General features: G+C 42.6%; 1 protein-coding gene across 9 annotated transcripts in view; it reads left to right on the top strand.

Moving 5' to 3' along the window:
• ARHGEF28 (Rho guanine nucleotide exchange factor 28) overlaps window positions 1-17,059 on the top strand; it is a 207,629-nt gene that overhangs the window by 106,111 nt on the left and 84,459 nt on the right. Inside the window, exon 1 of one of the 9 annotated variants that reach the window (XM_038403106.2) lies at window positions 4,746-5,523. The exons of the other annotated variants lie outside the window; for them this stretch is intronic. Coding sequence (XP_038259034.1) covers window positions 5,439-5,523 — 85 coding nt within the window. The 5' untranslated portion in view covers window positions 4,746-5,438. Of the gene's footprint in view, window positions 1-4,745; window positions 5,524-17,059 lie in introns of those variants that run through there. 9 annotated transcript variants of the gene reach the window in all.

The raw sequence follows: 17,059 nt of genomic DNA, 5'->3' as shown, positions 1-17,059 counted from the left end.
TGTATGTAAGGGAGCAGTATGACTGCTCAGAGCTCCGGTACGAAACTGTGGAAAAACCTGAGTGTCTCTGGATTAAGTTTAGAAGTGTGTGCAACAAGAGTGATGTCATGGTGGGAGTCTGCTATAGACCACCGGACCAGGGGGATGAGGTGGATGAGGCTTTCTTCCGGCAACTCACGGAAGCTACTAGATCGCATGCCCTGATTCTCATGGGTGACTTTAATTTTCCTGATATCTGCTGGGAGAGCAATACAGCGGTGCATAGACAATCCAGGAAGTTTTTGGAAAGCGTAGGGGACAATTTCCTGGTGCAAGTGCTAGGGGAGCCAACTAGGGGGAGTGCTTTTCTTGACCTGCTGCTCACAAACCGGGTAGAATTAGTGGGGGAAGCAAAAGTGGATGGGAATCTGGGAGGCAGTGACCATGAGTTGGTTGAGTTCAGGATCCTGACGCAGGGAAGAAAGGTAAGCAGCAGGATACGGACCCTGGACTTCAGGAAAGCAGACTTTGACTCCCTCAGGGAACAGATGGCCAGGATCCCCTGGGGGACTAACATGAAAGGGAAGGGAGTCCAGGAGAGCTGGCTGTATTTCAAGGAATCCCTGTTGAGGTTACAGGGACAAACCATCCCGATGAGTCGAAAGAATAGTAAATATGGCAGGCGACCAGCTTGGCTTAATGGTGAAATCCTAGCGGATCTTAAACATAAAAAAGAAGCTTACAAGAAGTGGAAGGTTGGACATATGACCAGGGAAGAGTATAAAAATATTGCTCGGGCATGTAGGAAAGATATCAGGAGGGCCAAATCGCACCTGGAGCTGCAGCTAGCAAGAGATGTCAAGAGTAACAAGAAGGGTTTCTTCAGGTATGTTGGCAACAAGAAGAAAGCCAAGGAAAGTGTGGGCCCCTTACTGAATGAGGGAGGCAAGCTAGTGACAGAGGATGTGGAAAAAGCTAATGTACTCAATGCTTTTTTTGCCTCTGTTTTCACTAACAAGGTCAGCTCCCAGACTGCTGTGCTGGGCAACACAAAATGGGGAAGAGATGGCCAGCCCTCTGTAGAGATAGAGGTGGTTAGGGACTATTTAGAAAAGCTGGACGTGCACAAGTCCATGGGGCCGGACGAATTGCATCCGAGAGTGCTGAAGGAATTGGCGGCTGTGATTGCAGAGCCCTTGGCCATTATCTTTGAAAACTCGTGGCGAACGGGGGAAGTCCCGGATGACTGGAAAAAGGCTAATGTAGTGCCCATCTTTAAAAAAGGGAAGAAGGAGGATCCTGGGAACTACAGGCCAGTCAGCCTCACCTCAGTCCCTGGAAAAATCATGGAGCAGGTCCTCAAAGAATCAATCCTGAAGCACTTAGAGGAGAGGAAAGTGATCAGGAACAGTCAGCATGGATTCACCAAGGGAAGGTCATGCCTGACTAATCTAATCGCCTTTTATGATGAGATTACTGGTTCTGTGGATGAAGGGAAAGCAGTGGATGTATTGTTTCTTGACTTTAGCAAAGCTTTTGACACGGTCTCCCACAGCATTCTTGTCAGCAAGTTAAGGAAGTATGGGCTGGATGAATGCACTATAAGGTGGGTAGAAAGCTGGCTAGATTGTCGGGCTCAACGGGTAGTGATCAATGGCTCCATGTCTAGTTGGCAGCCGGTGTCAAGTGGAGTGCCCCAGGGGTCGGTCCTGGGGCCCGTTTTGTTCAATATCTTCATAAATGATCTGGAGGATGGTGTGGATTGCACTCTCAGCAAATTTGCGGATGATACTAAACTGGGAGGAGTGGTAGATACGCTGGAGGGGAGGGATAGGATACAGAAGGACCTAGACAAATTGGAGGATTGGGCCAAAAGAAATCTAATGAGGTTCAATAAGGATAAGTGCAGGGTCCTGCACTTAGGATGGAAGAATCCAATGCACCGCTACAGACTAGGGACCGAATGGCTCGGCAGCAGTTCTGCGGAAAAGGACCTAGGGGTGACAGTGGACGAGAAGCTGGATATGAGTATGAGCAGTGTGCCCTTGTTGCCAAGAAGGCCAATGGCATTTTGGGATGTATAAGTAGGGGCATAGCGAGCAGATCGAGGGACGTGATCGTTCCCCTCTATTCGACACTGGTGAGGCCTCATCTGGAGTACTGTGTCCAGTTTTGGGCCCCACACTACAGGAAGGATGTGGATAAATTGGAAAGAGTACAACGAAGGGCAACGAAAATGATTAGGGGTCTAGAGCACATGACTTATGAGGAGAGGCTGAGGGAGCTGGGATTGTTTAGTCTGCAGAAGAGAAGAATGAGGGGGGATTTGATAGCTGCTTTCAACTACCTGAAAGGGGGTTTCAAAGAGGATGGCTCTAGACTGTTCTCAATGGTAGCAGATGACAGAACGAGGAGTAATGGTCTCAAGTTGCAATGGGGGAGGTTTAGATTGGATATTAGGAAAAACTTTTTCACTAAGAGGGTGGTGAAACACTGGAATGCGTTACCTAGGGAGGTGGTAGAATCTCCTTCCTTAGAGGTTTTTAAGGTCAGGCTTGACAAAGCCCTGGCTGGGATGATTTAACTGGGACTTGGTCCTGCTTTGAGCAGGGGGTTGGACTAGATGACCTTCTGGGGTCCCTTCCAACCCTGATATTCTATGATTCTATGATTCTATAAGGTAATTAAAGCACGTTGGAAGGAATGATTTGAACTGCTGATACATATTACCGGCTTCTAAATTAACTCTAATGATTTAGGACAAAGACCTGGGTTTCACGGTGAACAGTTTGGTGGAAACATCTACTCAATGTGCAGAAAAATAAACAAAATGTGAGCATGAAACGTAGTTATTTAATGCCGTTAAATACATCAATTGTATGCCCTCACTTTGACAGTTGTGTTTGGTGCCAGTCACCTGTGCTTAGAAGAAACACAGCAGAGTAGAAGGAGTTCAGAGGAGGCTGATGAAAACAAATAAATGTATGGCCTTTTATAATAGTATAGACTAAAAATGTGAGGAGTGTTTAATTTAGAGAGGAGATGAACAATGAGACATTATAGAAGTATGCAAAATAATGAATGGCATAAAGAAGGGAAATCAAGTCCTCTCATTATTTACCCTTTATCATAGAAAGAACAAAGGGACATTTGGTGAAATTGAAAGGAAACAAATTTAAAACTGATGAAAGGAAATACTTCCCCCGGTGTCCATTAATCTGCATTTCAGCCATGAAACTCTCTGCCACTGGGTATTATTGAGGTCAAGAATTTAGGATTCAAATTAGGATTAGATATTTGTATGGGTAATGAGAACATCCACAGTTACACAAGACTGGATAATTATGTATAAGGAGTGAATCCTCTTGCTTCTGGGCAAAAAACAACCACTAACTGCCTGTGGTTAGGGAAAAAAATTTCTTCTGTGGACTAAAGAGCACATAAGTATCCATTTTGTGGTTTCTTGTCCCTATTTCTGAAGGAACTGGTAGTGGCCACTGTTGGAGACAGGATAGTACCCTGGATGGTACCCTAGACAGGATAGGTTTCAGAGTAGCAGCTGTGTTAGTCTGTATCTGCAAAAAGAAAAGGAGTACTTGTGGCACCTTAGAGACTAACAAATTTGTTAGTCTCTAAGGTGCCACAAGTACTCCTTTTCTTTAGACAGGATAGTAACCCTGGTGCGAAATGGTATGGCAGTTCCCATGTTCCTGTATATCTATGGGATTTATCAATGCAATGTCAACCTGACATTCCAGGAGGTCTAGGTATTCCAAAACTGATGCCTACACCATCCTTTTAAATCAGAGTAACCCTTCTGAGGTCATCTGTGTCCTGTTCTAATTCACTGGGGTCATTAACGATGCATATGATTCAAACAAAATGTGTGTGGTGGTATTTAATATTGAAGTGAAAATCCAACACTTGCAGCCTTTGAGGAAAGTGTTCTTCTCTGCTTTAATAAAAGTAAACAGAGATTTAGTTAAAGCAAAGAAAGAACGATGACCCATTAAATTACATTTTGCATAAATCAAGCACTTTATTTAGTGCTTGTATACTGCTGCTGTCTTCATCCATGAAAATTGATAGACGTTTGTATAATCGCACCTGTGAATTGCATTTCAATTGAATTATTTTCTTCCAACAAATGTATCATTATCTACTACAAAAATGTGGATTGGGGAATCACTTGAAACATAATACAGAAGTAGCCCTGCAGACCTCAGCAGTCCGAAAAATAATTGAAGTGAAGTGAGGAATGTTAACAAACTCAAATGTCATCATCTTCCAAACCTGACATTTAAACTGCATCACATATTCATGCTTCTTCTTTATGTAGAATACAAGAATACATACATTGTGGGGTAATTAAAAGAAATGTTTAATGGAGTTCAGCTAACAAACAGTGGACATGTCATTTTTGTGTTGGCTCTTGTACAGCCACATTTGAGCCTGTTTATAAAATGTAGTTTGTGTAGTATAAAGATGTTGGGGGAGGAGGGGATAATGAGTTCCTGCAGAATACTAATTGCCTACGAGTTGTTCAGGGAGACTGTATAAGAATGGAGGATTTGTTGTAAATTAGTCACTAGCTCTATTGTGCATTGCTATGAGGTTAGACCAGTGCTGTAAAGGTGCCAGCCTTACAAAATCCTTATGATTCATTGTCTAACTTGGTGACAGTATGAAGGAGAAAATGCTATTCGGAGTAAATATTATTGGAAAGAGAGCTCCCCTAATGGCTGTATAATCTTTCTTTATAACATTTACGCTTCTAGCTCATTTAGATTTGGAAAGATGGGAGCTGCAGCCTATTGAGTGGGTTATCGGTGCTTTTTTCAGCTGCAAGATCCAAAGGTCTGCTGAGACTGATGGGGCACTATTGCTCTGGAGAAATATATAGTCCAGCAGATTGATTACTTAATGTTATTAGCTTACTTCTCTAGATTTCTTAATCTTCTTCTTCTAAAGCTCCAACTTTTAGCATAGCCTTACATGCAATCGTTTTATTAAAAATTATAACACAGAAACAAGGTTTTGCATTTTGTTAAAAAACGTATTGTAGTAGGGTTGTTTACTTTTGAGACACATTTTCTCATTCCAAACTTAACTCCTATTGTTTCAATTTACATCAAAATGAAAAGGTGGGTTAATGATTCATTGGCACACAATGACCTTTCAAATAGCTGTGGACCGTGATGTGGCAGCACTACTCTGAGTTCTCATATTATAACCTCCTTGGGTCTGCCTTCATATTTACAGCCTGATCTGTCTACGTGCCTGGACGCCTGAAGAGAGCAAACATTTACAGCTTCTCCCTCCCCTGCGTTTAGAAGGCAATTTGATCCTGCCTTGTCCATTCCTTTATTTTCCATCACTCTTAGACTTGACTTGCTTTTGAATACAACTAAGTGCAGCTTTCAGTATCTACTGTCTGATCTGTTTATTTTGTAAAAAGAATGGATTCAGATTCTGATTCACCTTTTAATTATTCTTGGCCTTCCTTACCCAAAATGAGGATTCGAAGAAGGGGAACCAAGCAAGGTAGAAAAAACTGTCTTCTTTTAAACCCCTGTTCCTTAATAGTTCTACCTCCTTTTCATTGTCTTCTTGCTGATCATGTGCAAGTAGATGTAAAAAGCCTTCTGGAATGAACAGATTTTTCTAGCTTTTTGCACCCTCAATGAAACTTGTCTTTTTGAAATCAGAGACACTCAGTTTGTTTAGTAAGAGGAAATAGTTTTATCCAAATTACACGTTGTGATTTTCCCTCTTGTTTATATTTCTTTTTATGCACAGTGAATTTTTCTTTGGGTTTCAAAAGTTCTTTGATTCTGAGCAGTTCTGACATACTAAGGACTTAAAAATAGTATTGCAACAACTGTTATAAACAGATTCTCTGTATGTATAAGACCTGCCTCAAGTCCTGTTTTGATTTTCGGGGTGATTTGTAACTTAACTGTGTAGCAGTGGTTAACAGCTAGTAGGGAAATATTTAGTTATAGGCAAAAATCAGAGGACGGAGGAATATCCTTTTCTGTCCATAAAATAATAGATGACAAGGTCATCTTTACTTTGACTTGCATGAATCCTTGTTTAATTTTAGTGTTTAATTTTCTTTGCAGAGAAGGCTTTGGGAGATAAGCGTTATGAATATCATTGTAGCAAGGTGGTGATGTAGAGAGCATGATTTCCTCAAAAGAAATTGTAGATGGAAGGTAGTAGGTTTATAACACAGAAGATTATCATTGAAAATCTTATTGCGGATAGCTAACTTTTACTTCATTCTATCAGAAGCAGTAAAATAATTGCACCAAAGGGAAACATGTAATCTTTACCCTTTCCTTTCATGAAGTCGTTTTTCAGTTTTTTAGGAAAGAAAAAATAAACAAGAAAAATAAGGTCCACAACCTCAGCTGTTGTGAATCAGTTTAGCTTAATTAAAATTATTGGAACTAGGCTGATGTACACCAGCTGAGAATCTGGCCCCAAGTTTGTTTACAGCTCAAAATGTTTATAAAATGAACATTTTAAACCTGGTGGGGGATGGCAGCCTTTTTAGTTTGCTACATTTATTCCTTTCCAGGATTGTAGGGTTTTTTTGTCATGTGTATGTATATATGAGTTCTGTCAAGAAGGTGATATGCATTTTTGAAGTCTCATGGGGTATATTCTCTGTTCAATAGCTCATGAAGACCCACTTTATCTATGAAGTGTCAAGCTGTAAGCCCACACTCTGTCATGGTTTTATAATTGTTCTTTTGCCTTCAGACAGTAAAAATTTTTGGGACTCTGTTGCTGTATTTATGCATCACATTTTACCTGCTGCACAGCACTGAGTATACCTGTGATGCTATATATGTTATAAGTATCTTCTCTCCTCCATAGGTGGTTTTTATCTCATTAATGTTAATAGTATACCAGTACATCTGTCTAGCAAATGCAGACTAGGTCATATGTGTGGCGGTTTCCTTAGCAAGAATACGTTACTTTATAGTGTGAAATATATTCCACCTGTATAAATGCCAAGTACCCAGGGAGGTTGGGGAAGGGAAATCCAACCCTCTGCTCCAAACTAGAACAGGTCACTTGTATAAGAGGCTACTGGTTCGTGTCTCCTCCCTATTCACCTCTGGTCAGCCTCCACTGTGTCCTTCTAGGCCAAACCAAGTGGTCTCAGTACAGAGACTCTTTCTGTGGTACAAAGCTGGTGTACAGGCATCCATGCCCAGCTGCAATCCCGATAGTGCCCCAACTCAATCCTTATGTGTTTATAGAGCTTAAGTGGTGCAAAGAGCCTTGTGCTTCCCTTCTTGCACAATGTGTTAATTCCTCTCAGATTGAATAACAAAGTAAACAGAAACACAAATGGTTGGAATTAAAGCTGTGGACATTTTTTCTGGAAACTGCAGAGACGTCATTCTGTAACTTGAAGATACTTTCCATCTGGCTCTGTGGTGATTTATAAGGGATACAAAATATCAAAAAAGACCAGGCTTTCCTACAGACAGCTTAGCGTGATCAGATACACTTTCAGCAATTTTTCTTCTGGCTGATATGAGTTAAAGAGAATTACTAATTGCTGCTACCACAACCAGCAAACCATAAATCATAGGCACACAGCAGGCATGGTGAGACATCAGTAGTAGGAACTGGTGGGGCCTCAAGTGTGCTACAGCTACTCTACAGCTAACTGGTTTTAGTAGTAGGAAACTGCCCTGAACAAGTTATGTATGCAAGTTTCTGCTTATTTTCCAAGATCAACCCTGCTGAACTACATGTCTCTCATGAAGGAAGCATGTTGAAAATTTTGGTCAAGATTTTCACATATGGGTGCCTAAAGTTAGTCACTGAGGCCCCTACTCCTTAAGCTCCTTAAGTACATGTCTAACTTTAAGCAGGCGAATAGTTGCATTGAAGTCAGCCTACCCTTTAGACTCCTCATGTGCTTCACGTTAGACAGAAGTTTAAGCACCTTGCTGAACTGGGGTGTGAGGGCCAGATTTTCAAGAACTGGCCACTTCATTTGGGTGTCAGTATGGGAGCTGAGCTCCTTTGAAAAATCTCACTCCATTTGGGGAGCTGAGTACTGTTGGAAATCTGGATCCAAATCTGGATCCAAATGCTTAAGCACCCAGGTTTGAAAAGGTTGGCCAATGTGTTTAATTGTCTGATTTTTCCTTCTTTGTTCCATAGCTGTAATACTTCAAGTTATACATTAATCCATATTCAGATTGCTGGAGGTAATTCTGGTGAGCTGTCTGAAAGCTATTTATTGTATCCACAGAAAGGAATTAGTCTTTTTTTTTTTTTCCTGGCTCCCAGTCTGGGCACATTGATATATTTCAGTTCTCTCTCACTATGCATGCTCTTTTAAAACTTCCTGACATAGACTTTGACTTGAGTGGAAAAAAATCTTCAATGTCATTATGTACTTGCCATTCTGTAAAGTAGGTCATTCAAGGTTAGAGGTTTTCTTGTGCCAACACAAAACACATTTGAAATTAGTGTTATTCTGAAGCTCTGTTGTTAAAAATGAACATATTTTTGTTAGCTTCCCTGCTTGCTGAAATGTGCGACTCTTAGGTAGGATGACAACTTAACATGGTGGAGAATAAAGTTAGATGATGCGCTGTGTTTCCAACTATCACTTTTTTAACATTTGGGCATTATTATTTCTCTCATCCAGCAACATTTTTTTTTTTTGCTTTTGGATCTAAATAACAATAACATTCGTTGCTGTCATTTAAATCTTCATTTACCATGTCAATGATGTTGATCTACATACTCTGTTAATAGAGAGAAAAGGTGAGTGAGTTCATATCTTTTATTGAACCAACTTCTATAGGTGAGGGAGACAAGATATTACCTCACCTGCCTGGTCTCTAATATCCTGTTAACGATATGGCTACAACAACTCTGTTAATAGAGACAGACATGCTTTTTTATACTAACTTTGCCTATTGTCTTGGTACCGAACATAGCATAATAGTATTGAGATTTCTCACTTAGACCAATCCAGCCAGCCCTGCTTGAAAGTTGCATTAAAAAGTGAGGGCCTTAATGACCTCTAGGTTTTGAATCTATCAGATTTTTCTGGGTAAATAAATCACAACCCCTTACAACAATCTATCAGACATATAAACGTTTTAGGGCATATTCACCATCATGCTAAACACCAACTTCTGAGTTTTCACCAGTGTATGTTGGCTTAAAGGTGTGGGGGGAGCTCTGGGGTAGCAGAAACTGTGCTGAGGTACCAGGTTGTGGCCGCATAAAAAAACCATAACGCTGTTTACAGGGCAAGGGGACTACAACAGGATAGCATAGCCTGAAAGCAGGCAGTGCTGAAGCGCGTGTGTCTAGGATGACCCACAGTGATACCAATTGTGTGACTCTTCTTAGAGTCTTCCATCTTCGGAATTCATACTGGAAGCAATGAAAGCTCCATTCTGTAGAACCCACAGTGCCAATCACAGGCAGATGTCATATGCCATCTAAAGGGGTGACTCAAATCCTATGACCTCATCTGTCATAGGATTCTATACATCCTTGCACCAGCTTTGTGAATTTGGCCTGTTTATTTTAATGGTGTTTTACCTTGGGTCTTCAGTCATAGCAGCAGTGATAAGGTAGATGGGTATTATTGAGGTTTTTTTGTTGAAACCACTTTTTTAGTTGGCATTTCTAATTTTTCAGTGATGTAAGTAAGGGCTTTCAGCATGTTAATATTGGCAGCTAATTTATAATGGGCCAGAAATTACTTCCATTGAAATCAGTAAGAGTTTTGATATTGATTTCTGTGACATCAGGATCAAGTGCAGTATTTGAATTGTAACTGATTGCATGTCAGGCAGAAAGCAGTGAGTGGGGCTGCAGAAATTTGGTGCATAACATGTACTTGCTATGGTTTTGACAGTTTAAAAAAAATGACCTGGCCTTTCCAGAGGAAATAAGTTACTAGCGTGGTCAATGTATAATTATTAGTGCTCTCACATGAGTTCAGCAAAGTCTTGAAATACTTTTCCTGTTATGAAGTTAGACTGGCTTAGTTTTCTTTTCATGCACGTATGAAATCAGTGGGAGGTTCTGCTTTTGTAAGAGCTGCAGGATTACATTATATTGGAAAGCCCAATTAATCCACTGAGGTTTAATTTTTAGTTAAAAGCCCATTGGACTATTCAGAGACTGCAGCTTTAAAAATAAACCAACTGAAACATCACCAGCAAAACACATTACCCCTATTAACTAATAAATTGCTATTAATAAAGATTTAGTGTTTGAAAATATCCCAAAGAATTATATATTTTAATATGCCCATGTGTATTCACAGCAGCTCTCTTTGTTGAAGGTTTCTGCACCAGATTATTACTCCCTTACATAGTAGTAAAATCATGTAGTATTGTATGTGGTATTAAAAGTGCCCTATGAATAAAAATATAACATACGGATTTGTCTTTGGCTTGGGATGCATAACTTGTAGCATGGTCAGTTACCTGATTGTAGCGCTGCAGCAGTGGGGACTGTTGCTTACATGATTAAACCATCTCAAAAGGAATTGGCTCTGATTTGTACATTGATTCAAAAAAGCCTGATACCTAGACTCTTATTCAGAACAATATATCAACTCTATCCACTTGAGTGTTTGAGTATTGCCCATGCCAGCTTAGGTCGAAATTTTATATGTACTAGAGGGGGAATATATTGTGGAGAGTAATAAGTCTGTAAGAAGCTGTACAGGGCTCATTATTTTTATTTTCTGATCCATGGTTCAGAACCAGGACTCGAAACGCTTACTTGCAAGAAAAAGATATTTACTGGTTTGACAAATACCAACATTTTCCATGTGATTTTAACTGCCAAATATCTGCCAAACTGCTGCAGAAAGCAATGATTTATAGGGATTTTTAAAACAGGGAGTCCAGGTTTTAGTCAGGCATAAAGAATTGATTTATAACTCCAACAGTTCTCAAGATGTCAGTCACTAAAATCATTTTGGAATTCAAGCAGGAAGGAAAAGCAAAACGGTAATATAAAGGATGTGGTTTTGTGGTCTGAAATCCCACAAACCTGCCAGAGTTAGAAACCAAATAGTTTATAGTATACCATTTAAAAAACTGGAATTTTCAACTTCCAGGTGGCAAGAAGATTTTTGTTTCAGTCGTCACGGGTTGTGAGAAACGAGATTTCACAATGATGTGAAATCTGCATTTGATCAGGATATGCAGATGAACCAATGACAGATGTGGGCTGAGTTTTAAGGGGCAGACCACAGCTTGATTCAACAATGGGGAGGGGTGTTATGTGCCCCATTCTCACATACCAGGCATTTAATTGGGTCCTGGTGAGTTACAGATGAGGCTCCTACCATATAACCAGTAACCCAGGGAATACCTCTTGGTCTATGTCTAGGACTCAGTTCACTTCTGAATTGATTCCATCGCTCCACGTCCGCCCCACCTTCCACCCCTCCAAGTGGAGGGGTAGTAAAGGATCCAGAGGGAGGACCTCAATCTGCAGAGACTTCAGGTCTCCTTTTTCTCCCATAGGTAAAAGGACATAAGGCCAGGTCTCATTTACCCTTTGGCAGTGCTCCCTTTTAGCCTTATCTGCACTGGAACACTGCCTACAAGTAGAGATGAGCTAAGCAGTCCTTCCTAATATGAACCTTTTAAAGTCTTAATGCTGTATCCTGACTGTGATGATGTGTCCTGACTATGATGCTGTGAGGAAGGCAGGAAAAAAACCCACCAGACCTCTTGCCAGTTTGGATCAATAGGAAAAATTCCCTCTTGATCCCAAAACAGGCAGTTGGTCAGACCTGTACCATCCTAAAAACTGCAGCAGCTACACTGCAGCTAAGGAGAAGGGAGTACTGGGTAAGTAGCAGGAGCAAGAGACTTTTGAAAAGCCTGGGAGAGTTTAAGTAAGTGTGGGAGGGGGGGCACAAAAGCTGATTGGCTAACCTGTTACCCCATCCCCAGCCAATGGGAAGAAGGCTGTTTGGGGTGGGGCAACCCCCCTCTCCGGCCAGACATGTGCTTCTGCATTCACTGCTCCCCCTCTCCTCCCAGGCACTGTGTACATCACCTGTGGACCATTCAGGATCCCTCTTCTGTTGATTGTGTGGTATGGGCATGGTTCCTGGGTCTAGCATTGCTATTTTGGCACTAGTCCTGGATTTAATAAAGCAAGTCCCAGACCTTGACCAGTGTAATTTCTAGTCATTGCCGTCCCATCTTATCTCATGTCTCTGTGCACTTTGAGGGCCATACAGCATCCTCCAGAGGCAATTGCATTGTTTGCTTTGTTTTTCCACCTATATCCGTAAATCTTTATTGGTTTCCTCCTCCTTCTCTGCTTTGCAGGAAATAGGTTGTAGCCTGTAGAACTGAGTCTGTAGAACGGGGAGGAAATTGCTGTACCGTTTTTGATGCCAGAGAAACTTGGGTCAAACCTGTCTTTACTGAAAATTTTTATACTTTTAAAAATTAAAGAGCCCGATGTGCCTCTCAGTCAGTTTTACATCAGTGTATTGCCGTTAATTTCAATAGGGAACTCCTAATTTTTCATGGTTTTTTGGAATGTCACCTTTCAAGTCCATGACTGCCCATCCTGCCTAAAACTGAACTGGCTGGCACTTTGTGCACTGTTGCTCCCTGATAGTTTTCAAATTCAGCAATCAGCTGTTGAGATGAGGCTACATTTACCAACTTAACTAATATTTAGTACTATCTAATTAGGCAGATTGGTCTGCTAAGTGGTGAATTTGTGCATGAGCCCTCTCCTCAAAAGCAGCTTGAAAAGCAAGGTATCTGCAGAACATACTGAAAATGTTTCCATAGGGGAACTAGGTTTTTCTCTTGGATAAAACAATAGGGTATGGAACCAGCATCCTACAGCATCCAAAGCTGTGGGTATTTTGGTAGAAACTAAAATAAAAAATGTGTGTGTTTAAGTAACCTTTTATTAATTAATCATGGAATCAATAAGTTGTTATAGTTTCAAAAGAAAAACATGCACGGCCTTCACTGACAGTGTCTTACTGTTAGGCCAAGTCCTGATTTATTACAGCAGGTGATAAATGGTCCCTTATTAACTTCATTTTATTGATAGGTATTTATTCAAATGACTTACCGTATATTGGGTCTTGCAAGTTTGTTTATGTCTAGGCATATGTCTCAGCACTCAGTGACACTCCTTTGACATACTTGAGAATGTTCTGAATGCAAATATGGTGGCTATGACTGATTTATTGTCATCAGTAGCACCTTGATACCAAGTGGAAGTAAGACTATATCGAGTGTCTTCCACTTGAATCATGCACAAGTGGGCAGAGAGCTGAACATAGTTGTCAATGCTTAGAGAATAAAGCATGATTCCTACCCAGTCAATCTTGGTGTCACATTGGATAGAACTCTTGCATATTGTGACCATCCTACAAAGACAGCAACTAATGTCAAAATGTGCAACAACCAGCTGGGAAATCTGGCCAGAACAAATCATCTGTAATAACCGGCCCCTACAGGCCAAAGTGGGTATTATCCAAAAGTGACCTGTCAAAGAAACAGTGGAACAGCATCCACTTTGGCCTGTAGGGGGTTGATAGTTTCTTGACCCACCTGGTGTCCAAGGTAAGTCACTCTGTTTAGGCCTATTTGACACTTCTTAGTCTTAACAATTAGTCCTGCCTCCCTTATGCGCTCAAAGACTTTTTGTAGATGTTCCAGGTGTTCTGCCCAGGAATCCGAAAATATGGCCACATCGTAAAGGTAGGCGATTGCATATTCTCCTAATCCCACTAGGAGACTATCTACAAGTCTTTGGAAGGTGGCGGGGGCATTCCGCAGCCTGAAAGGGATAACATTAAATTCATACAGCGTGATGTGTGGTGAAGGCTGACCTTTTCTTGGCGGATTCATCTAGCGGTACCTGCCAGTACCCCTTGGTTAAGTAGAGATGAGGTGGAGATGAACTGGGCCCGTCCCAGTTTCTCTAATAGTTCATCTGTGCGTGGCATTGGATAGTTGTCTGGGCGAGTTACAGCATTTAGCTTACGGTAGTCCACGCAAAAATGTATCTCCCCATCTTATTTGGGAACTAGAACCAGTGGAGATGCCCATGCACCACCAGAGGGGCGGATTACTCCCAACTGTAGCATATCCTGGATCTCCCATTCTATAGCAGTTTTAGCTTGAGGAGACACCTGGTAATGTTGGACTTTAATTGGGTGAGCATTACCTGTGTCAATGGAGTGGTATGCCCATTTTGTCAGTCCTCGGTTGGCTGAGAATGTCGGCGTGTAGCTAGTGCACAGCTCCTTGATCTGCTGTCGCTGCATACGCTTGAGGCACAAGGAGAGGTTCACCTCTTCCACGCCACCAGCACTTTTCCCTTCATAGTAGACACCTTCAGGCCACTCAGCGTCATCTCCTCCCTGGGCTGTAAACTGACAAACCTTTAATTCTCTAGAATAAAAGGGCTTTAGAGAATTAATATGGTATACCTTAGGCTTTCGGTTGGAGGTGGGGAATGCCATGAGATAATTAACAGCTCCCAGGTGCTCCTGGACCGTGAATGGCCTTTCCCATGACGCTTCCATTTTATGGGCCTTTAAGACCATGACCTGGTCTCTTACTTTGAAGGAACGCTCTCTGGCATGTTTATCATACCAGGCTTTTTTCTCTTGTTGAGCATCCTGTAGGTTTTCTTTAGCAAGGGCTAGAGAGGTTCAGAGGGTGTTTTGTAGGTTGGTTACAAATGTTAGTTCCTGGAGAAGGTGTAAACCCTTCCCATTGCTTCACCAACTGTAATGGCCCCTTAACCTTGCGGCTATATACAAGTTCAAATGGTGAAAAGCCTAAACAGGAATGTGGTACAGCTCTGTAGGCAAAGAGCAACTGCTGCAACACTAGGTCCCAATAATTGGAGTGCTCATTTACAAATTTACATATCATGGCCCCCTAAGTTCCATTAAACTTCTCCACCATGCCATTTGTTTGATGATGGTAAGGGGTGGCAACCAAGTGATTCACCCCATGAGCTTCCCAAAGGCTTTCCATAGTTCCTGCCAGGAAATTAGTTCCTGCAGCTGTGAGGATATCGGCAGGCCAACCTACCCTGGCAAAAATGTCTGCTAGTGCCTGGCACACACTTTTAGCCCTGGTGTTGCTTAGAGCTACTGCTTCCCGCCATCGGGTGGCAAAATTCATGAAGTACAGCAGTCAGTCTGTACTGCTTTCCTCTGGGTGTCTTTTTCTGAAAAGGACCCAGAATATCCACAGCTACTCGCTGAAATGGAACTTCAATGATGGGGAGTGGCTGGAGAGGGGCTTTGACCTGGTCTTGGGGTTTTCCCACTCTTTGGCATACCTCACTAGACCGGACATAGGTAGAAACCTCCTTGCCCATTCATTCCCAGTGGAATGACCTCCCCAAACAGTCTTTGGTCCTGTTCACCCCAGCATGGCCACTAGGATGATCGTGGGCTAAGATCAAGAGCTTGACCCCGTACTTAGTTGGAACTACCAATTGTCTCTGAGGATGCCAGTCTTCCTGGTGTCCACTAGAAAGAGTGTCCTTGTATAAAAGTCCTCTTTCTACAACAAACCTGGATCGATTAGAAGAGCTGAGAGGTGGTGGGTTGCTCCGTGCCACCTTCCAAGCTCTCTGGAGGCTTTCATCTACTTCCTGTTTGGTCTGGAACTGTTCCCTTGATGCTGGAGACATCAGTTCCTCATTGGATTGTGGTCCTATGCTTGGTCCCTCTGGAAACGATGTAGGGGATGGGGCTGTTTCCGTTGACTTTGAACCGCTCTCCACTGGTGCACTATGTTGGGGTTCAAGCTCTGGCTGAGCCTCTTGTGTAGGGTTATCGGCTGCTGCCGGTTCAGGTTCGGTGGGGCCCTCTGGTGTTGGGGTTGCAAGTACTGGATTCAGTGCTGGCAATGGGTCTGGTGCTGGTTGTTCCGCCGGTTCTGGTTCTGGGACTGGCTCTTTCTGGGTCTCTGGGACTGGATCCACTATTGCTGTTGCAGACATTGGCCTAGTGTCTGGGTCCATCACCTGTGACCGGGTCCTGGTAGAAGTTTCCGCAACAAAGCTAGGTGTGACGGCTTGTTTAGCCTGGCTGCGGGTGACCATTCCCACCCTTTTGGCTGACTTCACACGATTGTCCAAGTCTTCCCCCAACAGCATGGGGATGGGATAATCATCATAGACTGCAAAAGTCCACGTTCCTGACCAGCCCTTGTACTGGACAATTTGGCTGTAGGCAAATTGAAAGAGTTGGACTTGAAGGGTTGAATCGTCACTTGGATCTCTGGGATGACTGAGGAAGCATGGATAGCCGACACTTGTGCTCCGGTGTCCCTCCACGCGGTGACCTTCTTCCCTCCCACACTCACAGTTTCCCTCCTCTCTGAGGGTATCTGGGAGGTATCTGGGCCTGAGGACCTCTGGTGTGATTCCGGTGCAATGAACTGTAATCAGTTGGGGTTCTTGGAGCAGTTGGCCTTCACATGTCCTGGCTCGTTACATTTTAAACATCGTCCAGCTGACGGGTCACTGGGGCGAGGTGGGTTGCGGGATGATAAGGTGGCTGGAGGCTTCCTTGGGGGTTAGGTGGGGCCTTGGGCGGTCCCCGGTAGTAGGGTGTGGTCTGAGGTTGTCCCTTCTGGTATCTGCTCCAACTGCAACCAGTATTTTCTTTGCCACCTCCACCCATTTGGCTCCAATCTCCCCCACCTCGATTACAGTTTTGGGCTTCCCATCTAGGATGTGTTTTTTATTTCCTTAGGAACACCCTCTAAGAACTGTTCCATTTGCATTAGGAAGGGCAAATTTGTTGGAGATTTAACACTTGCTCCTGATATCTTGGCATCCCAATGTTTCACAATGTGGGAGGCATGTCGGGTAAATGACACGTCTGGTTTCCATCTTAGGGCTCTGAACCGCTGACGGGAATGCTCAGGTGTTAGCCCCATTCTGACTCTCGCCTTGGTTTTAAACAGTTCATACTTGTTCATGTGTTCCTTAGACATTTCAGCCGCCACCTCAGCTAAGGGTCCACTGAGCTGCG

Source organism: Dermochelys coriacea, chromosome 5 (genome assembly GCF_009764565.3).
Source record: "Dermochelys coriacea isolate rDerCor1 chromosome 5, rDerCor1.pri.v4, whole genome shotgun sequence".
In the NCBI taxonomy this organism is placed as follows: domain Eukaryota; kingdom Metazoa; phylum Chordata; order Testudines; family Dermochelyidae; genus Dermochelys; species Dermochelys coriacea.
The sequence above is the reverse complement of the archived record's forward strand: the minus strand, read 5'-3'. Positions and strand labels throughout refer to the sequence as shown.